General features: G+C 55.0%; 1 protein-coding gene and 1 long non-coding RNA gene across 2 annotated transcripts; one reads left to right on the top strand and one right to left on the bottom strand.

The window, feature by feature from the left end:
• The first annotated feature begins 61 nt into the window (after positions 1 to 61).
• On the top strand, positions 62 to 10793 carry MTCH1 (mitochondrial carrier 1). Its single transcript, XM_065698788.1, has 12 exons — positions 62 to 235; positions 791 to 875; positions 2049 to 2155; positions 2542 to 2619; positions 2930 to 2987; positions 3418 to 3469; positions 4257 to 4316; positions 7416 to 7509; positions 7862 to 7909; positions 8099 to 8166; positions 8838 to 8913; positions 9325 to 10793. Exons 1-12 carry the CDS (start codon positions 89 to 91, stop codon positions 9397 to 9399), a joined length of 948 nt encoding a protein of 315 aa, XP_065554860.1. The 5' UTR covers positions 62 to 88; the 3' UTR covers positions 9400 to 10793.
• On the bottom strand, positions 9455 to 15603 carry LOC136023852 (uncharacterized). Its single transcript, XR_010616717.1, has 2 exons — positions 14903 to 15603; positions 9455 to 14453 (listed from the first exon to the last, which is right to left on the bottom strand). It is a non-coding gene; the product is annotated as an uncharacterized LOC136023852 (long non-coding RNA).
• Between the last annotated feature and the right edge of the window lie 8164 nt (positions 15604 to 23767).

Genomic DNA, 23767 nt, shown 5'->3' with positions numbered 1-23767 from the left:
GCACGCCTTGGTCCCACCCCCGCGCCCCGCGCGGTGACGCAGGACGCAGCGCTGGAGCGGGCAGCGCAGGCGCAGTGGCGGCGGGGCTATGGCGGCGGCGGAGTCACCGCTACCCCCGGCGGCGCCGGCGCCCCCTGGCGGTGCCGCGGGGCCCCCCAAGGCGCTGCTGGCGGCGCTGGCCGCGGGGCTGGCGGCCGCCGGGCACCCGCTGCTCTACGTGAAGCTGCTCGTGCAGGTCCGGGGCTGCCGGGAGCGCAGGGCGGGGGTGGGCGCCTCTGGTGCCCCCCGAGAGAGCGCTGCGTGCCGGGGGGCTCTGTGTAACCGGGAGATGGGGGCAGCCGTGGGCGGGGAAGCCTGGCTGAGAGGGAGGCAGCTGCTGCCCCGGCAGCCCCGTGTGGCGCGGACACCCGTGCAGCAAGGCGCTGAGACCCCCCCGTAGGATGGGATCGGGACACCGTGTCCGGTGGGGCGCCCATGAAATGGGGGTGGGGGAGGGACGGGGATACCCTCGGCACCGGGGGCTTCTGTATGAGGAGGGGTGGGAAATGCCTGTGCAAAGGGTGTCCTGAGAGCTTCTGTAATAGGGACCCCCCAGAATGAGAGGGTTGAGGACCCCGTGTGCCCTGCAGTGGGAAAGGGACTGCCAGTGCCGTGGGATCCCCATTTATCTGAGGATACCGGGCAGAACAGGGCCCTTTGGCAGCTCACGGACGCCGGGATAGAGGCTGCATGGCTTCAGGAGCTTTGGGAGCGCCAGGCAGTGAACCTGCTTATAGGGTTTCTCTTGCAGGTCGGGCACGAGCCGCTACCTCCAACCGTTGGAAGAAATGTGCTGGGAAGGAAGGTCCTTTACCTGCCCGGCTTCTTCACCTATGGTGAGCGAACATCCCTCACTGCCAGCGCAAGGTCCTGCCTAAAACCAGGGCTGGGAGCTGCTGGCCCCTAGCAGCACTCCCACCTCCCCACTGGGATCATCCTGAGCCTACAGCGAGACGTAAAACCCAACAGCTGGTTGTAAGGCAAAGATGTACCTACCTGTTGGTGGGGACAAGGAGGCGGTGGCCCCGGTGTTGGTGCTTCATCCCCTTCCCGTGGCACATTGCTCTGAGTTTACACCGTAGCAGAGGGGTTGGTGGGGGTTTAGGTGGGGCAGGTTTGTTGGTGGAGGGGTTGGTGTGTGTTAGAGACAGCAAAGCGCCTGCCTTTGCTACCAAACAGCCCTGCAATAACTCGCCCCCCTGCCCTCCTCGTTTGTGTTGTAGATGGAGCCCTAAACGGACAGAAATCCCAAGAAAAGGGGAAGGTAATATGTTTAGAAGGCAAAAAAAGTGACTTTTTTCTCTCGTTGCGGCTGGAGCAGCACGGGAGAGGCAGGTGGATGCTCCGTGACCTCAGGGGTTGCTTTCCCAGTGGGTTTGCTGTGGGGAAGGGGAGCACACGGTCTTGAAAGCCAGGTTGGGCTGATCCCAAACCCATCCTGGGCCACCCAGAGCTGGAAACACTCTGATGCTGCCCTTTGGAATATGCGTTTTCCAAATGGGTGGGTGATGGAGATGCACAGACCTTAGCTTGGGACAGCAGAGGATGGGGGCCAAGAGCAGTACTCACAGGCATGTAGCGGGTTGTGTTGTTATGTCAGGAGGAAATTGGGATCCATTGTTTTGACTGGAGACCTGAGGAAGTTTGCCTGGGAGACGGTGGTGGGGCAGGACCTGAAGGTGGGTTTGTGAAATCCATGTTAATCCCCAGGGTGGAGGAGGGAGGAGGTGACACCACACAGCACATGAGATGATCCCTCCCTGCCCCACTCCAGTCAAACCGCCTTGTAGCCATTCCAGGTGAGCAAAAGAGTCAAAAGATGGGGAGTAGCCCAAAATACTGGAGCTGTCCTTCCAGATTAGATAGATGACAGGGAATGCTTAAGGATTCTGTGCATCCTATATGAAGTTTAGGACTGTTACACTAAATCACTACAGTGTGGTTTTGGCTGGAGGTCTTTGGGGTGCTCTGGCTCCCAGCTGACAGCAGCCTGGTGTTTTCTTACACAGCGAGACACATTGTGGAAGTGGATGGGAAGAGAGGCCTCTTCCGTGGTCTTACTCCTCGCCTCATCTCAAGCACTTTATCAACCATCACCAGGGGGAGTGTGAAGAAGGTAAAGGTCAGCTTCTCTCCATAAATCAGCTTGCTGGGGTGGCTGGTGCTACTGCAGAGAGCCTGCATGTGCCTGCCGCCAGCCACGACTGCACGGGGTGGGGCTAAAGAGCCCAAATCTCTCCTAAGGGCTCAGAATACTCCAGGACAGGAGAACAGTGCCCATATCCGCCAAACTTCTTTTTAAACCTGATTTTCATTTAATTCAAACAACCCCTCTTTTCCTGTTTTACTTCCCATCCTTCCTTCTCCTATTTCCCTGTTGCCTGTTTTTCTCCTCCTATCTAGAGCACAATTGCTCTTGGTTTCCTCCCGTCCTCAGACAGTTGAGGGTTTTGGGTCAGTGTCTCCTTCAGTTTTGACCCTGTTTCTTCTCTCTCCACTCAGGCCTTTCCACTGGAAGACATGGAGCACGTTTCTAACAAGGATGATGTGAAGACCTCCCTTAGGAAAGTGGTGAAAGAGGTGAGAAGGAGATGTTGCATCTTCATGGGTGATCAGGGAGATTGCAGTGATGTGCCTGGAGAGCAGAGGAAGCTTAAACTGTGGGCTTGGATGGAATTACTTGGAGAGAGCCTCTGGGTGAGAAGGCTGTGGGATTTAGTAGCCACTCTGTGTCCACCTGTGGAATATTTCATAGGAATAGAGGTCTGCCATGAACAACAGATTTCAAAGGGGGACTTGAAATGGGTTTCCCTGTGCTGAGGGAAAGGCCTGAGTCGTGCAGGTGGAGCAGAGCAGCTTTTCACACTGGTGTGGGTTTGTTTCTTCCCAGACCTCCCATGAGATGATGATGCAGTGCATGTCCCGCGTTGTCTCACATCCGCTGCACGGTGAGTTCTGTCCTGCTGCGTGGCAGCTCTCTCTGGACTGGGGGTCACCCCAAAACTCTGATTACTTCATGTGTTTCTCTATCATAAATGAATTTGTATGAAATCAAAGCAGATGCAGGTCTGAGCCTCTCAGGGAGGCTGACACTTGCATTGGCCTTCAAGGACCAGCCCAGCAGAGCAGTGAGGTGCTCCATTCATTCATCCAGGACTTCATCCTATAGACCCCATTTGGGTTAGGGCCAGAAATCCCTCCCATTGCTTACAGTACCAGGGAGGTCACCAGTTTCTAATGAGGACCAGTGAGAGGAGCTAGAGGTGACACAACGTGAGGGAAGGGAGGGCAGAAGGGTCAGGCTGTATTTTCTTTTACAACCATTGCAACCCAAACAGGATTTGTTTCTTTGCCAGCCCTGTGTTTCTCTCCTCCTAGTGATCTCTATGCGCTGCATGGTCCAGTTCATAGGCCGGGAAGTCAAGTACAGGTGAGTGGCTGCAGCTCTGTAGGGTTTGAGCACGCAGAAGCATGAATCTGGGAGTCAGCAGTGCCAGATGCTCTGTGCAGTGGGGGATGTGGCAATCCAGGAGGTTTGGGTGGCCAGAAAATAAATCTGAGCTGTGCTTAGAGGGTGGGTGACTGCAGGATGAAGGTACAGGGGAAGCCTGGGCTCTGTACCCAGGCTGCCTTGGTTCTGCCTTGTGCCCATGGGGGTTTTGGTGGCTGTAACACACCTTTCATCACACAGTGCATCTCCTGCCGTTTTGCTTCTGGTGTTAATAGAAAGGGAGGCCAGCAGGGAGGCAGAGTAGGTAACAGAAAACATTGCTGCAGCCCTGCAAGATTTTTCTAAGCCTGTCCCTCTGCAGGGCAAAACTACGTGTGCCGCCACATGAAAGCATGCTAACCCATGACAGCCAGCACGAGCTTCCAGAGACAGCACAGGGTTCTTGGGCTGAGAATCAGCTGAATCAAAGCATGTGATGTGCTGCGGTTGCAGCACATGTGTCCACTCGTGCAAAGCCAAGCGGAGCTCTTCTAGCTTCAGCATTTGAATGGCTATGAGCAAGCTGGGTGTTCTCCTGGGCAGACCTGACCCTCCTTCACGGGTTGAGGAGAAGCAGCAAGAACAGAGCTGCAGAGCCACACTGTAGTGCTGGCACAATGGCTGGGGTGCCACTGCTGTGGCTGGTGGCTGCAGAACGTGTGTGAAGCTGCACAGGACAGAGATGGAGCAACCCCTGACACTTACAGCTCTTTTCCTTCCTTGGCAGCGGTGTGTTCAGTGCCATTGGCAGGATACTTAAGGAAGAAGGGATCCTGGGATTCTTTGTGTACGTGAGTTGTTATTTCATTACCTTCTCCTGCAGTCCAAGGGCACTGGTGGCTCTCCTGGCTGCTCTGCCAACCTCAGTTAGAGTGGTGCTGAGCTCCGGAACCTTGCCTGACCCTGGGACACTCACATCATTCCCATGAGCACAGATTACATCTGTGGCTTTGACAGCATTCCAGCTTAGCCATTAAGTTTGGCCCAGATCTTATCTTCACTCAAACCTTCAGAGCCCAGAGAAACCCAGTAGTTGTTTCATACCTTTCTCTTTTTCCCTTGATGCTTCCTTGTGTTTCAGTGAAGGGCCATTTAAAGCACTTGTTTGTGCAACAGGCACCGAGATCAAGTGCAACAATGAGAAGCCTTGTTGAAATAAAAGCCAGGGGCTGGGTAAGAAGCACATTCCTTGAGGAGCACCATGGGTGCTTGCAATGACCCTGTTTGCCCATACGGCAGGAGCATGATGCTGCCCAGCTCAGTGGTGTTGCTGACTGGACCAGAAGGAGCTGAAAGGTGCTTCCAGCTGCTTATGAGGCGTGGTGGTGAATTGGTGGCATCACTGAAGTGGAATTCTATTGGACACCTTTTTGCTTGAACCCTTATTTAATGCTTTTTTGTCTTTCTTTTTCCCCATCTACATAAAAGCAGAACCACGTGCTGCCTCTGCTCCCAGCGTTGTCTTTAGTGTGTCAACAATAGTAAAGGCAGCTCTGACATTTCTGTAGGGGATTTCAGGCCTGATGCCTTCGGGTTTGCAATCACAAAATCTGGGCCTCCAGATAAAACCTGAATGCATCAGGGAGAGGCAAGCAGTCGGAGGGGGTATCACCTATGATCCTCCTCTCCTCAAAGGAAAAGGGACTGAGGTCTGCAGAGCTGCCGTCAATTTCAGTGTCCCTACTTCTTCCTTTTGCAGCCCACAGCTTCTCTGCTGAGCTGTGCAGCCCCAGATCTCCATTAAATACAGGTTCCTCTGGGATGTGCCCTGTGTGTGGGGCACGGCCAGAGCAGGCTGCAGTCCTCCTTCCCCTTCGCCTCCTGAGGAATAAACGTGAAGGAGCTGCCGCATTTCCTTCTATCCACATAAAATAACCACTGTTAGGAGCCTAATTAAAGTTAATAGTTCACAGGAAAAGCTTTAACACAACCCAAAATGTCTCAGGAGGGCTCTGAAGTTATACGTGCTCTACAGCCCTGCTAGGAAATCACACTACTGGGGGGGAGCACAAACTGCATCTGTAGGACCAAACTGCTGCTTTCCTGCTCCCAGCCCTCCCAGCAATCCAAACACATCCTCTCCCTTAAAAATCATTGCTCCATTAAAACCATTAAAATCTCTTGTTTCTGGTGGCCTTACAATGTCTGTGCAGCACCAGCAGTGGCACACTCTGGATGTGTGCATGGCTGGAGAGAAACTCTTTCAGGGGATGGACATATCTCCTTCCTCTCATATCTGCGGCAGTCTCCTGCCTGCCAGCAGGCCAGAAGGATGTTCCCTGGGCTCCAAAACTGCTGTGCATGGCCAGCTTGAAGCTGGCTTGTCCCAGCTCCCTGGCACTGGGGTTTCTCCTGCTGGGTCACACCACTGTACCTCACAGCCTTCCTCATCTGCCTGCTCCTGTTCTATCTTTTAATGACTTCTCTTTTACAAATATTCCTAGTTTAGATTTCCTTGGGCATCTCACCAGGCTTGAGATGGAGCACAAATGAATTTGGGTTTTTAAGCCCCTTTCTGCAGCTCTTAGAGCCCTGGTCTCCAGTCATCCCATAAGCTTGGGCCCAGCATCCATTGTTACTTTGATGGAGGAGAAAGAAGGATGGTTGCTTACTGCACATGGAACAAATGATGTGATTCTCTATCAACAGATGGATAAGGTTTTCCCTACGTGGCTGCCATGGCCCAGCCTCCGTTTCTGGACTTTATTAAGCCCCTGTTGTATCTGCAGCAGCTCAGGAGCCTGCTTCAGACCTGACTGAGTTAAAGAAAGGATTTTTTTCCTCAAAGGCTGAAAGCTAAACACAAAGCAGACCTTCTCCATGGGACCAGAGAGCTTTGATTTCCTTGTCCTGGCTGCTGCTCTCATCTATCACATCTCTTCTATTAAAGACTTCTGCTGTGCTCAGCCCCTAAGACCTGGGCAGCATCTCCAGAGCTGCTGGGGCCTTGGCGATATACAGCTTATCTCCAAAAAGCATAAACCCCAATCCCAAGCAAGCAGCAGGCTGGAGCAGAGCGTGTGGTCCCGACTGCTGCTGCTGCAGTGGGAAACAAAACTGGTCGCGTGCTCCAAATGGGCAGCATCAGGTTTGGGAAGAAAGGAATGACTTGGATTTGTGTGCTTGGAGGTGGCTCTTTCCAGCCCAGCAAACACTCAGGTGGCTCAACAGGCTTGTTTTCAGAACTGAACGCATCTGCTGGTGAAACACAGCTTTAATGCACACCGGGATCCTTTTGCAGTGCAACAACCACACAGCCAAAGCAGGAGGCTCTGTGCTCGATGCCTGCAGTGGTGCAGCTGATGCTGGAGAAGGGCTGACCTGGAGAAACCCTTCAAACCATTCTGTTAATGTTTTGGCCATGCTTCCGGAGGGCAGCAGGGAACGGGGGGAAATCAGAGGGACTGGAGTGCTGCCCCGTTAATCCCACGTTGCAGTAGTGGGTTTTGCAGGAACAACCCCCCTCATTTTAATTTCTAAAAGGAGGAAGAGTCCAGAGATGAACTTCTCATTCTGCATCCAGAAGAGCATCTGTAAAACGAGCTTGATAGATCCACTTCATCTGTGTCTCACTTGGGTTTCAGAGCAGGAGCCGGCCAAGGAGGGATTTGGGGTAGAAAAAGGTGATTTGGCTGTGTCGTGTCTGAATGACAGATCCCAAACTTCCTACTGCAGAGCATCTCCTGGCTGGAGCAGCTGCAGCACGTGTAGGACCATGTTTGAAGGCTGGGAGGGCTCTTCCCGTCTCTGTTTCGCTTCGTCCCAAAGTAAAGACGCATTCTGGGGGAGTGGGGTTCCTCTGTGCTGGTGGAGGGAGGGCTGAGCACCTCAGAAGGCAGCACTTGGGACCCTTCTGCACCTCACCCCCCTCTTTTCATTCATGCAGGGGTTTAGTTCCTCACATCCTGGGGGACTTCATCTTCCTCTGGTGCTGCAACCTCCTGGCTCACTTCATCAGCACCTACGCTGTGGATGATAACGTGAGTGCAGGTGCCCAGGGGAGGGGTTGGGGGGCCCATCCCAAGCACCTGCACATGGAAGGAGGTAACAGGAAGTGGGGGGTCATTGAATAGAGACACTGGGCTTTGAGTACAGCCCTGTGAAAGTGCTGAGATGCTGCATCTGCTCAGGGCTGTTTCAGCTGCACTTTAGGGGGGCATCAGCAAATGTCTTCCCTGACTCCCAGCTGGGATGTAGTGTGGCTACTGTGGCTTTCCACCTTGTTCCCCTGCCGCATGCCCTGTGTTTGAGGCTCAGAGGGATGTCACCCAATGACAGTGACAACCTGGGGTCACCCAGCTCCTCCATAATCCCTTTGGTTTCTCTCTGCAGTTCAGCCAGGCATCAGTGATCCGGAGCTACACCAAGTTCGTGATAGGGGTACGTAGGAAACTGCTGTGTCATTTCTCCTCTTCCTGCCATCTGGGGGGTGAGAGCTCATGGTCTGGGGCAAAGGCTGCTCTGTCCTCTATATCCAAATGAAGATAACTTTGCTGACATGCCGAAGCTGGGAATAGGTTTTCTGACGCGGTGAACATTAGAGAGGCTACTGGTTTTCTGTGCTTTCAGATTGCTGTGAGCATGCTGACGTACCCATTCCTTCTCGTGGGAGATCTCATGGCAGTGAACAACTGTGGGTATGTCCACCACACTGAGATCTAAGGCTTTCCCTTCCTTTCTTCCAGCCTGTTGTTGGCTTAATCCACTGCTACCGATTGTAAAGCTTTCATACAGAGTCACAAACTTGATGGCACCTTGCAGAGCCATCTCCTTTCCTGTCCCAGGTTGCTTATAAGTTTAGATCAGAGGACACAGACAAGAGCAGCACAAAAGCTCAAGTGGAGAGAAACAGGGGAAGTTGTGGTGGTGTGGCCCAGTCTGAAGTAGGCTGGAGGCAGGAGGGATCAAAGGGATTGTGCTGGGGAGCAGCACAAGGGAAGGCAAAGCTGCACACAGCGATGGGTGCAGACAGGGGCAGGACCAAGCTGGCTTTCCTAGTCCCACTGCTACAAGACATCTTCTGCATTCATGCTTGTGGGAAGGGGACTGGATCCAAGGTGCTGGTGTGGTGGTTTCCAAGTATCTGCTGGCTCTTGAAGGTGTAGATACAGTGCATAGTCGTGGATGAATGCATGCAGGTAACACTCTAGGGGGAATTAAATCACATGCATTGTAAATAATGAGCTGGTCATTTGGCCTTCAGCCCAGTGCAGGCGCTGTTCTGTGTCCTCACTTACACTGACTGCTGCTCTTGTGTTACCTGTGGGATAATGTGACACCTCCACAGCTATTCCTTGTTGCCATGCAGGTTGCGTGCTGGCCTCCCTCCCTATGCTCCTGCATTTACATCCTGGATCCACTGCTGGAGGCATCTCAGTGCTCAGGTGAGGGGCACATGCAGGGCTTGGGGCTCCCAATGCTCCTTCCTGAGGTTCCTGAGCCACGTCCTTCGTGTGCTGTAACCTGTTTTCACCCTCCAGCTGTGGCACTGGTACCCAGCATGGCAGTACTGCTCTGCCTGTTAGGTGCCCTGGGCTGGCAGCCTGCAGCCTTTTAGACAATGCATTGCGTGCAGCAAAGGAAGGTGGCTCTGCCCTTCTCTATTCCTTATCCACGGGGGAAAGGCCCAACTCCAGCACCCATGGGGCTGAAACCCCACTTTCTCTGTAGCACCACAGGGTGCTCAGGCCTTGCAGTGGGCATGAGGCAGCCCCTGCTAAACCAGCTGCAGTTCTCTGGCCAGGTCCCAGTGTGGCTGCCCTGACCCTGCACTTTCTCTTCCTCCTCCTCCCCAGGGGCAGCTGTTCCGTGGCTCCAGCCTGCTCTTCCGCAGAGCTCCCATCCCAGCCGCCCGCTTCCCCATTGACTGACTCCTGGGCAGGGAGAGGTGATGAACTTGGACTCCTCAAGAAACCCTGAGCTTGATTTGATATTTGTATAGTTTTAGTTTTTGATCCAAATTCCATGGTGCCAGAATAAGACACCTCCTCTCCAGTAAGGCCAGCACCAAGCTGGCTTCTGGACATCTTGCTTCAGGCTCCAGCTGGACCAAAGCTCCATCCTCATGGCTTTTTCAACCAGGATGTGCAGCAGAGAGCAGAAGAGTGTTCTTTGGTCCAGTTTATGGCTCTAGAAGTCTGGGAAACCAGGAAATGCTCAGATACGAAGTGAGGGACAAAAGACTGCTTCATTCTGCCTGAGCTGGGCAGGAGCAGGAGATCCAGGGTCTCCTTGCTGGGAAGGCTACAGCAGCTGACCAGTTCCTGCCTCTTCTCCTCTGGAGAGGGCAAAGGTTGGCATGGCTCATCCTGAGTGAGATCAACCCTGCGACCTGTATTTGAGGTCAAAAAAGGGAAACACTTCCCACTATGAAGAACAGCACAGTCCCAAAGGGAGAGGCACAGCTCGGCTCAGGAGTGGTGTTGGGTCTTGGAAGGGCTGTATGCTGGGATGGCAACTGCTTTGGGCAGGCTTTTTGTAGCAGGATGGGCTGATGTAGGTGGGATTCATCCCACAGAGCTGCTGGGTGTATCCTGGGTGTCTGTTTCCCAGGGGACATGGGGCCTGGTGGCACTGGCACAGTGGCACCACAGGAGCATCTCCCTGTCAGCAGCACCAGGAGCCCCACGGGGCACCTCCTGAGCCCCAGCACTGCAAGAGCAGCACTCGGTCCAGGGCTGGAATGAAGGAACAAACCTTGAGCTGTCCAAAGGCTTGCAAGGCACTGGGATCAAGGGCTCCTTGTGCACGTTTGGTTCTTACATAGCAGCTCACTGGTGACAGCAGGGAGGGATTTACCCTCAGCTCTCCAGACAGGAGGTTTATTTGCACCAGTCTGTGCTTGCCACAGCAGCCAGGCCGATTCCCCCGTTTGGTTCACCCACAGAGCAGTCTTTTGCACAGAGTTGTTGCTGCACTCGCTGTGAGGAGGCTTTGGGGTCCTTGAGCAGGTTCTTGTGTGGGGTCACATCTCCTGGTCCTCTGGGACCCCAACCTGCCGTGGCACAGGGCTTTTCCTGCATCAGACGGGTTCAATCCACACCTCCCAGCCAGGGCTGATGGGGCAGTGCTGGTATGTGCTGGGACCAGCAGCTCCAACCCAGCTCTGTTTGGTGTTGTCAAGTGGGTCCTGACTTCCCTCCTTTCCTCCCAAACAGTTTGTGTTACAGTAACAGAAGTTAAATAATGCATGGTCCTGTTCCCTAACACCAGAGATGATTTCCAAGAGGATTTAACTCTGCTCCAAAATACAGCTGTAAAACAACTAACTTGGGTGTTTCTTTTTATTAAAAGTGGTATTTTCTTCTGCACAGCAGGCGCCCTGCCTCAGGGGAGGTTTCAGTTTGAGACGGGCACTTCCTTCAGTTTCTTCCCCTAGCAGGGGCTGATCCAGCTTGTTGCAAACTCAGATTCCCTCTGAGCTTCCACAGCTCCATGGAAGTTGGTGGGTTTAGGCTGAGCAAATGGGGCTGGGTGCACCCATATGTGAAAGTGGGTATTTGGAGTTTAGAATAATAGAATCCCAGAGTGGTTTGGGTTGAAGGGACCTTAAAGCTCCTCCAGCTCCAACCCCTGCCACGGGCAGGGACCCCTTCCACTGGAGCAGCTTGCTCCAAGCCCCTGTGTCCAACCTGGCCTTGAGCACTGCCAGGGATGGGGCAGCCACAGCTTCTCTGGGCACCCTGTGCCAGCGCCTCAGAACCCTCACAGGGAAGAGTTTTTGACCCTGAGCTCTTGTGGGAGGGCTGATGTAGACCCCCCTGGACGGGCTCAGCTGCTCCATCCTCCCCTGCCCACCTCCCTGAATCCTCACCCTGGGACCTTTTGTCACATGCGCTGATTTCTTACCTACCCCAACACTGGGCATTGCATCTCCCAGATCACCCAACACCTCCTCTGGAGCATCTATGAGCTTTTTCCTCAAAGTTAAGGCCACCTTCTGCTGGTCACGTGCCTGTAAAACCTCCTACACCCCATGCACAGCCTGGCTGCAGCCGCTGCAATGAAAAAGGTGATTTCCTTTCCTTTGGGGAATTCACTGCAGGGATTTAACTAAATCTGCCCCAGAGCAAGCACCCTGCCACCACTTCCTGCCCAGTTCACTAGGACCCACAGACTTTGCTGGAAACACATCACTTGAATAGAGGTCTTGGTCACTTTAAATGAAAGCCATGTTTCAAAGCTTTCAGGGCACTGTCTTACCTTGAAGTAAGGGCTGCCATTTATAGGAAGATTAAATATTCCCTTACCTCTTCCCATTTCTGTCCCTGGTTCTCATGCCGTGCTTCCTTTGAGGTGTTCCACCATGGGGACAGTGTCCACAGCAGGAGCAAGGCAAGAGGACAACCCAAACTCTGGCTGGGCACCCTCCTCCCTTAAATTGCTTCCTGGCCCTGGGTGCTGGTTCCTATGTAGCTGTTGGGGCCCTGCTCCCATAGGAGATGAGATCTGGGCTGAAACTTGTGGCCGGGAGAGCAAACCAAGGGCTGTGGGAGGAGGTTTGGGCCCGGCGCCTAGGATGGAGCCAGGGATTTCTCCCATTGATTGCCCCGGTGCTCCCTGATCAGCCCAGGAAACAGAGCTGGGTTCAAATATTGACTTTCTCCTGCCCACAGGCAGGCTGGGTGCAGGTCGCAGCCGGCCGGGGCCCCGGGGGGTTTATCAGCCTTCAGTGCAAAACAGAGATTGCCGGGGCTTTGGCCTCATCTGCTCCCAGCCGCTGATGGAGAAGGGAGGCAGCTGGGAGAGGGAAACTCAGGTCAAGGCTTCCCTGTCCCTGTGCCAGGTCTGGGTACTTGGATCTGATGGGATTTGGGTGCTGGCAAAGCCTTTGTACCCAGGAAAAGCGCAGCTGAGTTTGGAACGATTGCATTGTCCTGCTAAAGAGCCTTCAGTCAAACCCAAACCCCCACCCGGCCGTGCTGCCCTTCCTGCTGCGGAGCCAGGTGGAAAAGCAGCCCAGCAAAGCTCTCATAGTGATCGCATGGTGCCCGTCACCCTGGTGTCTGCCAGCTCCCTTTGCCAAGCCCTCACCAGCCCCAGCAGCCATGGAGGGGCCCCGGCTTGTGGCTGCGCATGTGGAAGTGCCCCTGTGGCTGCCCTCGAGCAGGCTGCTTGCTTGTGCTGCTCTCCCACAGCGCCGAGCTCACAGCAGAGAATTCCTTACAAACACCTACACAATAATAACCCTTGGGGAGGAGATCCTGCTGCTGGGAAGGTGGGACTGGGAATTGCTCAGGGTGGGCACTTGTACCAGACCCGGGCACCAGCAGTGAGGTGGCCCTGTCGCCATCCCCTGTGGGAGCGGGATGGTCCTGGTCACTCAGAGCGGGAGGTTCTGGAGGAGCAGGGTCCTGCTGGATTCCTCCCCCTGGACAGGGGAAATCCTGGCTGGAAACAAGGGCACAAAGGGCCCGGCAGGGGAGCTCGGTGTGGCGGCCTGCCCTGCCACGCTGGCAGCTGGGGCAAGGAGGGAAAGAGCGTGGGGACACTGCTTTCCATGCTCACCCTTGGCTGTTTTGGGCCTTTTATGGGGGGTAACTCCCTCCAATCCCCCCAGGCTGAGCTGTCCCATCACTTCCTGCCTTTGCAGTGCTGCTGGGGGGAAGCAAGCAGCATTTTATCCCTCCTGAGGCGATCCCAGGCTTGGGGAAAGATGTGGCAGCAGAGGCCGGCTGGGGTCAGCCGAGATGCCTTTTCCCTGCAGCCACCACGGTCCCCGCATGCCTCCCTTGGCACTTGCACCGCACTGGGCCCCCGTCCCGGGGGAGAAGCCGGAGGCCCAGCAAGTTGTGAAAGGGGGGAAAAGCCTCCCTGGTTCTGATCCAGCTTTGCTCCCTCTCCTCTCCCCCTGCTCCCCGCCGACGCAGTGAGATCCACACCGCGGCTGCGGCCGCCCTTGTCCGAGGTTTGCCCTGCTGCAAACGTGTTAATTCTCTGATCTTTAGCAATGGAGTTTTCTCCCTTAAGAGCCGCCTGCGCCGGGCGGCTCTTGTCAGGCTGCCAGCGGAGGCCGGAGCAGCGTCACATGCGGCCAAGTTTTACAAGGGGAGAGGGACGGGAGAGGGGACAGCCGCACGCACGCACCCGGACGCGCACGCGGAGAGACCTCCTCCGGGCTCCCTCCGGCTCGGATGCCAGCGTTTCCCATGATGATGATGATGATGATGATGATTTTCCTTCTCTTTTCCTTTTTTTCTGTGGTGTTTTTTTGGAAGAACAAAGCCTTTGGGGTGGGTTTGGCGCGGTTGTTTTTCCGGGGTTGGTGTCGGTGGATGGGGAAGGGGGGAGGAAAGAGGCCGGAGGTGGAAGGAGGGGGGAAACGAGAAAGTACCAAATTTCCTTGGCCGAGTTGCTGGGACTGTCGCTGTGAAACTTGGAGGAGGAAAAAGACGGGGGGGGGGGGTGTGTTTAAAAAAAGGGGGAAAAAAGAGAAATGATTAAAAAAATCAAATCTGATGACGTCACTTGGAGCTGGGGTGCCTTAATGCTGCCTGTCAGCTGCGCCTGAAAAGAACAGGGCAATAAAACAACAGCCGCCTCTGTCTCCCTCGTTAAACACGGCACTAATTGGATGTTAATTTCTCCTTGCTCTTCTCGCTGCTTGATTGTGAGGGCTCTGCCGGGCTCTCTCCCTCTCGCGCTTTCCTTTCTTTCCTGTTGCAATGCTCTTGGCAGCTCCGAGGGACTCCGGACTGCGCGTTTCCCCTCCCGCTCGTGGACTGGAATAATTCAGGAGCTGGGAGAATTAAAAGAGACGAGGCGCGGGGGTGAACGGGGCAGAAACGGGGCGGGCGCGATGCATTTCCAGAGCTACGCTAATCTCCCCGTTTCCCATGCATTGTCCTGGCGACTTGGAGCCATTCTCTTCCCATTTGATTTCTCTTTTTCCCCCCCTTTTCTCCTTCGTGTTGGGTTGGGGCTGCTGGGCAAAAAAGAAATACATATATGTTAAAAAAAAGGGAAAAAAAGCATATAAAAAAAAAAAGCAAGCATGGTTCAATGACGACAAACCCCCAAACCTCCTCCCAGCTCCCCCCGTCTCGCCGCGCCGCCTAACCCCTGCGTGGAAACAGGCGTTTTAGGGAGCCGGAGCAGGAAGTTGTTGTTGTGTGTCTTGCCCAGGTCATCCTGACAGGGTATGTGTGGCACGGTGGCAGGCGAAGGGGCTCGGTGGGCGCCCAGCGGCCATCAGCAGCCGCCCTCCGTGTTGCCCCTTGGCCGACAAGGCGGGCGAGCGGCGCGAAGGGGGAGCAGGGGCCTGGGTGGTGTTTTTTGGGGGGCCCAAGGGACAGGATGGGTGGGGGAGCGGAGGGGAGGGAGCAGGAGGCGGAGGTGGGGGGAGAAAGCGGGAGCCGGGGAGTAAAGTCCTACCTGGGATCGGTGCCAACTTCCTGCAAAGGGTTACAGACCCGCGGCTCGGAGAGCCCACCAGAGGCGAGTGCGCTCTTGTCACGCGTCCAAGGCGAGATGAAGGCAGCGGGAACAGGTACAGCAGATGCCGAGTGGCCTCGTTTGCCCGCCGAGTGCGGCTTCGGCTCCGTTTAAACCTCGCCGACACGGAGGCTTCGGTGCTGCTGCCGGTGGGGGCCTTCGCCATGGCCGCACGAGGCCGGCGGGTGCCAAGGGTGGGATGGATGCATGGGGTGGCAGTGGCGGGGGGGGGGGTGCATGGTATAAAAAGGGGGGGGGGCCTCTGCTGCTCGATCGCCTCCTCGCCGGTTGGATTAACATGCGGAAGATGCGCCTGTCACTTTGCTTACTGTCAGCGCTGGCTCGGGGCTGGGTGACGGCTTTGTTCGGTGCAGCCGGGAGAGCGGTGCCAACTCGGACTTGGCAGCAGCAGCCGGGTGGGCAGGGAGAAGGGGGCCGAGGGAGCGGGAAGCAGAGGGACGTGGCCGCAGGCCCATGCCGGAGCGCGGTGGCTCGCTCCCGGCGCGCGCTTCCCTCTCCCTCCCTCTCCTCCCGCGCTCGCCCGCGCCCAGGCTGGTGCAGGCGAGATGAAGACGTGTTTTGTTTGGGGCTTTTGGCATCTCCCCAGCAGCGCTGCCAACCCCGGCTGCCCCCCTCCTCCTGCCTGCCCCAGCCCGCTGCGGCTCCCCTCGTGCAGTCGCCACGACCCAGGTGCCAGGGCAGCGAAGGAATAAGGCCAAACCCACCCCCCTGGCACCCAGAGCACCCCCAACACCCACGCTGGGTGGTGGCTGCTCCAACCGCCCTCCATGGCGGGTGGGTTGTTGTTTGCGTGCGGGGCTTTTTTGTCCCTTTTTGATTTCCCCCCCGCCATCGGGTCCCCCTCGCGCTGGGTGCGAGTGCTCCTATTCAAGCACCCGCCGCCTCCTGTCGTGCTAAAACCAGGAAGGAGGGAGCCCAGGGCTCGTTTCTGCCTGGATGTTGGGAGCGGTGATGGAGGCGCGAGGAGGGAGGAGAGGGGCGGACAGGCGGGAAAAGGAGGCCGGGGGGGTGGGAGAAAATAATTCACCTCCCCAGGCCTTTTGTTTAACCTGCGTCGATGCAAGGAAGCACTTGGGGGGATTCCTTCCCCTTCTCCTTGCTTTCCTCTCTGTGTTGGACCCTGGCAGGGCGTTATCGAGCCGAACGGGGCAACTTTCCGGAACAGGCAGTGTCGGAGGTTGGTTTTCTGGGAGGTGTCGGGGCTCATCCCGAGGGCGCGCGGCTCCCAGTGCAGGAATTCCTGCCAGCTCGCCTTTGTGCCAGCCTCCGTTGGCCTTGGGTGTCTCGTTCGGATGGAGCCTGGCATCCAGGCACCGCCCATTTCTTGGCGTTGAGCTGCGAGGAGAAGGAAAAGGGGAGAGAGCAGAGCGAGAGAAGGGAAAAAAAAAGCTGTCTCACTCAAACTGGCCTTTCTCGGAAAAGGATCCTTCCCCGGTGATTGCCCGGAGAAAGCGGAGCTAAACCCAGCCACCACTCCACAACAAACCCACTCTCTTCCACGGTGCGTCTCTTTGCTGCCTTGGTACGAACTCGAACCTCACTCTTAATTTTGCCTTTTTAGGGTTTTTTCTGTCCGTGCGGTTGGGTTTTTCTTTTTTTTTTTTTTTTTTTTTTTTTTGCCTTTGATTTGAAATAACGTTGTTCTGCTCCTCCAGTTGCTCAGTGGCTTTGTTGTTGCTGTAACCTGCCTCCTCCCCCCAAAAAAGCCCCCTTCCCATCGAGGCCCGTGGTGCTAAACCAGCCGACTTTACAATCGGTCTCCTATAGAGAGGGATCTATAGCAGACAGGCAGGTCCCTACGGGCAGTGTTTGGAGCAGGACCGTAGGGTGGTTTCAGTCCCTGCCCTCACGCCGCCACCCGGGATGCCCCCAGGAGCCACCCGGGGCTGGGTGCGTGCCTTGTGGGTGCTGCTTTCGTTCTCCACCGGCCGAGGGGGGCAGAAAATCTGTCGAATCATGTCGGATTTGCAATTCAACATGGCAGCCGCCGCTAACGTGGTGGGAGCACGGAGCAGCCCGGCACACGCGTGCTCCGGCCGTGCCAGCGCAGCGTGGCGGCACGGGAAGGGTGGAAGGAGGGAGAGGAAGGATGGGAAGGAGGGAAGGAGGGAGGACGCTGGTGAGGGCAGAGGAGGCGGATAATTTCATTTCATTTTGGGGGGGTGAATTAAACCAGGAGCGGTTGGGGAAGGTGGGAACTCCAGCGGGCTGGGTTTGGCAGCGTTAACTGTTTAGAAGCTGGCTTGTTTGCCATGCTGGCACAGCGTGCCCGGGCGGGCAGCACGGATGGGGAGATGCCCAGGAATGGGGTGGGAGGTTCTGCTGGTCCCAGCGGGTGAAGCAGCTCTCTGGAGGCCTTTAGGCTTTGGGAATGGACTGAGCCGGGTGCTCCTGGGAGGAAGCTGCTTTGGGAAGGCATCGGGATCAACAGGGCTGCTCGTGGCCTGCAGCACCTCCTGCCTCGTGGAGGTTCACGCCTCTCCCGGGTGAGATTGGAGCTCTCTGGGTCTGCCAGGCCACAGCCGAGCCCCGGTTTGGTCCCGCTGTGTGTGAACCTGCCCTCCTTCTGCCAAACTGAATTCAGGCCCGTTCGGGACACAACAAAAGCAGGTTGTTTGCAGGGCAGGGTCCTTCTGCCCCACCACCGTGCACTTGGCAGCACTCCAGAGCCATGAGAGGTGCCCCTCTTCCTTCACTAAATTCTTCCTTCTCTTTCCCCCCTCTCAGCTTTCCCCTTCTCCTTCCTTCTCCCCAAACCCCCTCTTTCAGTGAGTGACACGGCCCTGCAGCAAAGCCTTTGACCTGGTCACAAGACACCCGAATGGCCCGGCCCTGCTTTGCCTCACATCTCAGCTGCACTCCAGAGACGTTCCCAAATCACCTTGCCTGCCCCTTGCGGCCCAGAGATGCTCTCCTGGGTGTTGAGCATCTTTCCAGCCCCTCAGTGAGCTGTGCGGCCTCGTGCACCCGGGTTTGGTGGCTGGGATCTGGCTCTGAACCTTGCTGCGCACTGGTGTGTCATTCAGCATGGCCAAAGGAAGGTTTTCCCAACACCCATGGCTGGTTTGGAAGCTAAAACTCCCATGTGGGAGCTGGGGCTGTGTCATCTGTGGGCTCTGAACCCAAATCCATTGGGGGGCCCTCTTCACTGGGGCACGTTTACACACCAGTTTCTATCGAGACCCTTTATGCCAGTGAGAAGGCAGCACAAGTGTTTTGCTCCTCAATCCAGCTTTCTCCTTGCAGATGATTTATACAAGCAGGGCTGGGATAAACCCAGACCTTTCCCAGTTTGCTCCCAATCCCTATTGCTTCCCTGTGAAAACCTGGTGGAGGGTGGATAGAAAAATCCCCCGAAAGCTCCAGTGGGCAGCTCCAGAGGAGAGAAAGTCTGAACCTCAAGCAAGACACTTGTGACGTGTCCTAAGCAGAACATCTGGCACCCCTGGAAGAGCCACCCAGCCAAGGGATGCAGCTGCTTTATTCCACACAGCTCACAGCAAAACAGGGCTCATGCTTCCAGAGCGTGGCTCAGCAAAAAGGAGGAATTCTTGAAACTGGGATTTGGATCCTTCTGCTGTTTATTGCCTTTGAATCCTGAGGGTGCTTCCAGGCTGCTCTGCTGCGAGCTCTGCTCCTTCTCCAGGAGGGAGACCAGGAGCCTTTCCCCAAGTCTTGAGCCCCATTCGGCTGCTATAACCCCCCCCCCCCCCAGCAGTCATCAGAGCCACTCTGGCTTTGCACTGACATTCCTGGGAGCAGGATCGGGCCTCCAGGTTTGTAGAGGGTGGCTCTGGGAAATCTCCTTTCCTCAGAAGGGCCAGGTCTGGCCAGGGCAGGGTTTGGATTGGGATTTCTTATTTCCTTTTCCCATTTTTTTAGGTAACAAACCAGAAAGCAACCTCCGAGCAAAATGTGCCCTGGTGAAAGCTGCCTGATCTCAGGTGCAGTAAACACTGTGCTCTGTGTGTCCACAGGCCAGGCACCAGCTGCCCCCGTGCTGCACCATCCCTGGAATCAGCTCTATCACTCCACTGACCACTTCTGGTGGGCAAAGAGGGGGTAAAAGGCAGGGAGACTGAATCTGGCCTTTGTTGGCTCCGTCCTCAGCCTTTCCACTAACTGTTCCAATGGATCTGGGGGCACAGGTTTAACAGGATCCACATAGAAACACATCCAAAGGAGAGCTGATGCTAGTGGCTTCATGCACTATGGGGGACAGTATCCAAAGGTACGCAGACCTGATTCTCCTTCCGTACCACCCCACGGCTGGTCCCCAGAAGAATCAATATAGTTGGTTTCCTTCCTGCTTTTCTTTTCTCTCTTCCATCCCTAATTTCTCTCCGCTTTCTTCTGTAGCACTGGTTTGTTAATATGGAGCTGCTCATAGCTACTGTTTATCTTTGATGTTACTTGGCTGCTGGGAAAGGTGAGGTCTGGGAGGACAGAGTGAGGTGGCTGCTTTGTTATTGTAGGGTTGCTTGTGGGCACTGAGCTGTGCTGTTTGGCTTTGCAGTTGGAAAGCCCAGGAGATGCCCAGGGTAATGCACGCTGGGGTTGGCATGCTGGGGTAGTCCCGGCCATGGAAAATGTAAGAGAAGAAGTATCCCAGCAAAGGGTGCAACCACCATGCTGCATCAAGTGAGGTCTGTGCAGTCCAAGAGGTAGGTGTTACGTTATTGTGGTGGTGACAACCAAATATCACCCCGTATGTAACACCTTGTGGCTCTGGGAGGTCCACAGCCAGGCTGCGGGGTGGTGGCTTTGCAAGCACCGCTCCTGCTCATTCCCACCAGTGCTCTTCTGTCCTGTGGCTGCTGCCAGCACATCAGTGTCACTGCCCTGCTGGGCTTGGGGACAAAGGAACAGCCCAAGGCTGCGCATCCCAGGGCAGCCCTGGCCTGTGCAGATTTCTCCTCACCTGCAAGACAATGACAAGTGTTGTGCTTCCTCCTCCTCCTCCTCCTCCTCCTCCCAGCTTGAGGGCTCTGTGGGGCAGCCATGACTTGGTTGACTGCTCAGCCAGGATGCTCAGGGTCTGGTTTTAACTGGGATGGCCCGTGCTGATGTTTTAGTGCCAGGCCTGGGGACCTGAATCAGCTTCAGCTGGGCAGGGACATTCTGGAGGTAACACCAGGAATTCAAGGAGCAGTTCTCCTCTCCTTCAGTCTTTGCTTGCCCAGTGCTGGGCACTGGCTCTGCCAAGAGGAATGGAGGTCAGAGGGGCAGCTTGGATGACTTGGGAGCAGGCAGCAGGATGGGAGCAGGCTGACTGTCTTGCCCTAAAGGTTAGCAGTGAAGGAGATGCAAGGAGACTGGGTCCCAAAAAGCTCAACTTGGAGCAATGGCTTGGGTTATAACATTTATCAAGCAGGCTGTAGTCCTCCTGTGGAGCCTCCACCAGCGCTCAGGGAGGGTGCTGATACTGAGGTGATCAATAGCTTGAAGTTCTGAAATCTCCTCCCAAGGCTCCTCTTAGTGGAAGAAAGATTAGGCTAAGACCTGGGAGCTGAGCAGCCCCACAGGGAAGCTGCCTGGGATCATCCCTCTGCACATCACTGCAGCTGGGATGGATGCAGAAGGACATGGATGAAGGGGTCTAAGAAGGTTTTGCTCCTTTCTCCAAGCTGGCACTGCACAGCAGGCGATGAAACCCAACCACTCAGCATGTTTCAGTCTCCTAGGAATAAGAACACAGCCAAGGTCTCCACCAGCATCACCTCCCAGTTGAGTCTGGCCAGTGGTCTTGCAGCGACCTGGGGGATCACTCTGCTGGTTTAAATCTGCTAAAGCTCCATCAGCCCTGTGCTGATCCACACACACTGCTCTCCACCCCAGAAATGGCTGCGTCTCAGCAGAGAAGTGCAGACACGCGATGTGTCGAAGCCCATTGCAGCCTGCGTTGCACACCTTGCTCTTGTCAGCCCTGAAATCTTCCCGGCTGTTCAGAGAGGCAGTGGCAAGAGAAGAGTCCAGCAATGGGCTCCCAGAGCAGGGAAACTTGAGCTGGTGGAGCCTGGCTGTGCTGGAGCTGACAGCCTGGATAGGCCCCTGACTTGAGGCAGGATCCAGCCATGCCTCAGCACTGGGGGAGCTCCCATCTGGATCTCAGCTTTGCAGTCAGGGCCCTCCCCTGCCCAGGGGATTAGCGGAGATGTGGTTCCCAGGGCAGGGGAAGGGGCTAATGAACAGAGACAGGATAACGAAGCAGGTAAGGGCTTCCTGTACTTTAGGGCTCAGGAGGAAATCCTGCAGCTGGTGAATCTGGATACGATTAGTGTCCATTTCTCCCTGTGTAATCAACCCATCTGTTCATCCCTGTGCATCGACAGCGCACGCCCCGTTGCAGGCAGATGCCTCCCGGGCACTGCTTTATCCGTGTCTGCCATGGTCTCTCCTGGCAGGCTCAGAGCAATCCTTGCTCTGAGCCGGCGTCTGCTCCCTCTCCCTGTGGGGCTCAGGCCAGAGGGAGCCCCAGGAGCCCAACAGACCGGCTGTGACTGCTGCAAACAGCAGGACCAAGCCCAGGAAAAGCCTCCTCTTTGGAGGGAGGGCGGGAGGGCTGGCGTCTGCTCTGAAGGGCTTTGAACACGAGTTCAAAGTGATCTTTGTAACGCACCGATAAGCTCAGCTCTGCAGACGCTGCCTGTTCCTCTGGGCTCTGCTTTACCTCAGGCAGGTAAAGGTGGATTGTATTTGGCTGCCAGGGTTGTGAAGTTGCTATACAGTCCCCGTGTAGTTATGGAAGGGACTGGGCTTTCAGCCTGGGTCTGTAGGAACACTGGTTAAAGTCGATAGGTGCTGGTGCAGGGTCCTGAGGATTCATTCCACCTTCTTTTCCTCTGCAGCCTTGCCCAACTATGCAAAAAGCACGCAGCAGCCCTGCATTTGCTTGCAAATGCCAGGCCAGCATGGGGGCTTGGGCTGAAATGAAGTCGAAGGAGGAGCTGATGTGTGGATCATGCTTTCTCGTAATGCAGTGGCTCAAGCTTGCATGGGTCTTCTGAAAGGTCAAGCTTGGTGACAAAGTCGGAGGGTTGTGATTCCCAGTCCTGGTGCCCTATAGACTCCTGTAGACTGTGCCAGCCTGCACTTGTATTAGCTCTTACTTGTGTCACGTTTGGTCATTGGAATGTCTTGAGGCATCCACTGTACTAAGTGCTGTCCACATACGGAAGATAAAGATGGTTCCTAACCAAGAGCAGTTTACGTGCTCAGCCCAGCTCTCTCCTGTGTGTGGTGTTAAGTATGGTGTTAAGTGATCCAGGCACCTGAGCTCCTGCCATTTGCAGAATGCAAAACATCATTACCAGACAGAAACAATTTGAGGTATGCGGCACAGATTAAACATTTCATTTGCTTTCAAGGACTACTTGTTGCTTAACTTCTAAATGCAACCTGTCTTCAGCCCCTATTATATTGCTCTGGACTGCTCTTTGGATCCTAAATCTTGTGATTTTTATTTGGTTTGGAATGCACTGATTTACCACTAAGGAATAAATGAAAAGCAAAAGAAAACAGCAGTACTTGTTTGCATAGGCCCTACGTTGTTCTGTGTTCTGCTGCTGCTGAAACAGAAGTGATAAATGCTATTCCCTGGACAGAGAGAGGGTTTTGGGTGGTGGCTGTGTGCAAACAAGGCCAGGGAAGATAAACAAGCAGAAAAATCCTGGTTTTAGGAAATGGCAGTTGAGGATGGGTCAAAGCCAGCACACCATTAATTAGCAACGACATGTTGGTACTGTTTCTGCAAGGCATTTCTGCATCAACAAAGAGGGAAGAGAGATGGATCTGTATGATGGTGTCTGTGGTCAGACTTGGCTGCAATCAGGAATCTGTATAGTTTCTGTGTTGGGAAAGGAGTTTTGTGAAGAGCTCTTCCTGTAGGAAATATGTCCACAGCTCCAGAGGGGCTCAGCCATAAGGGTGGTGGAAGTCTGCCTGTTGGTGTCATCGTCACAACCGCTGCAGGTGGGAATGTTCACTAAGCTTGCTTATTTTAGGGGGCCTGCTTTCAGCAGCAGTTCAGTTCTGAAAATGCAGCTCTGAAAACTCAGCCTTGAGGAGTCTAATAGAACACACACCTCAGACTAGACCAGAGCGAGGGATGCAGAGACTGGAGGTTCTTGTCTCCCTGGTTATGATTTTCAGCTTCTGTAGATTAGGTCTGTGCGTTGTATAACTGTGACACGGAAGAAACAGCGGTGACAATGCCTTGAGTTTTCTTTTCCAGCTGGGGAGGAACCCAGCTAAACCCTCAGTTTCAGAGCTTGCAGAACTCACGTGGAAGGCCAATTTAGTTTCCCATTTGGAAATCAAACTCAACCTCAGTTCCTTGAGCAATCAAAACTGTCACAATTTCTCTTCCACCCAGCCCATGGGGACAGTCTCTTTCTTAAAGGGTATCTTTTGGCACCCTGATGAAGTGCAGGGTCTAGGTGGATTGCTGTATTCATGCCTGAGTAAGGCAAACAACCTTCATCAGCTCCAGTGGTTACATCTTCGTTGGAACCTTTCAGAACTGGGTTACAGCCTCCACTATGGGGTTTGGCTTCACTGTCCAAGTGCTTCCATAGACATGTCTTTGGATGAGCTCAGGACTGCCCAAAGTTTAAAACAGTTTGACTTGCAGGATTTGTTGCAGCTGCAGCTTCAAATCCAGTTTGGGATGGGTCCCAGTGATGTGGAAAGTGAAGTGCTTCTCACTTCAGTAGGCAGAGCACTCTACTTCCACCCATCTTCTGGAAGAGAGAGGAGAAGCTGCCTTGAGTGTGTGCAGTCCTC

This window comes from Lathamus discolor, chromosome 19, assembly GCF_037157495.1.
Source record: "Lathamus discolor isolate bLatDis1 chromosome 19, bLatDis1.hap1, whole genome shotgun sequence".
NCBI classification, from domain to species: domain Eukaryota; kingdom Metazoa; phylum Chordata; class Aves; order Psittaciformes; family Psittacidae; genus Lathamus; species Lathamus discolor.
Note: the sequence above shows the minus strand (reverse complement) of the source record. Positions and strands in the feature narration are given on the sequence as shown.

What these genes read in the sequence shown, in the direction of transcription:
- MTCH1 (XM_065698788.1), top strand. Translation starts at nt 89, where the DNA reads ATGGCGGCGGCGGAGTCACCGCTACCCCCGGCGGCGCCGGCGCCCCCT. An exon ending in TTAGGAAAGTGGTGAAAGAG is followed by an intron (nt 2,620 to 2,929) that starts GTGAGAAGGAGA and finishes GTTTCTTCCCAG; the next exon opens with ACCTCCCATGAGATGATGAT. An exon ending in TGTCTCACATCCGCTGCACG is followed by an intron (nt 2,988 to 3,417) that starts GTGAGTTCTGTC and finishes CTCTCCTCCTAG; the next exon opens with TGATCTCTATGCGCTGCATG.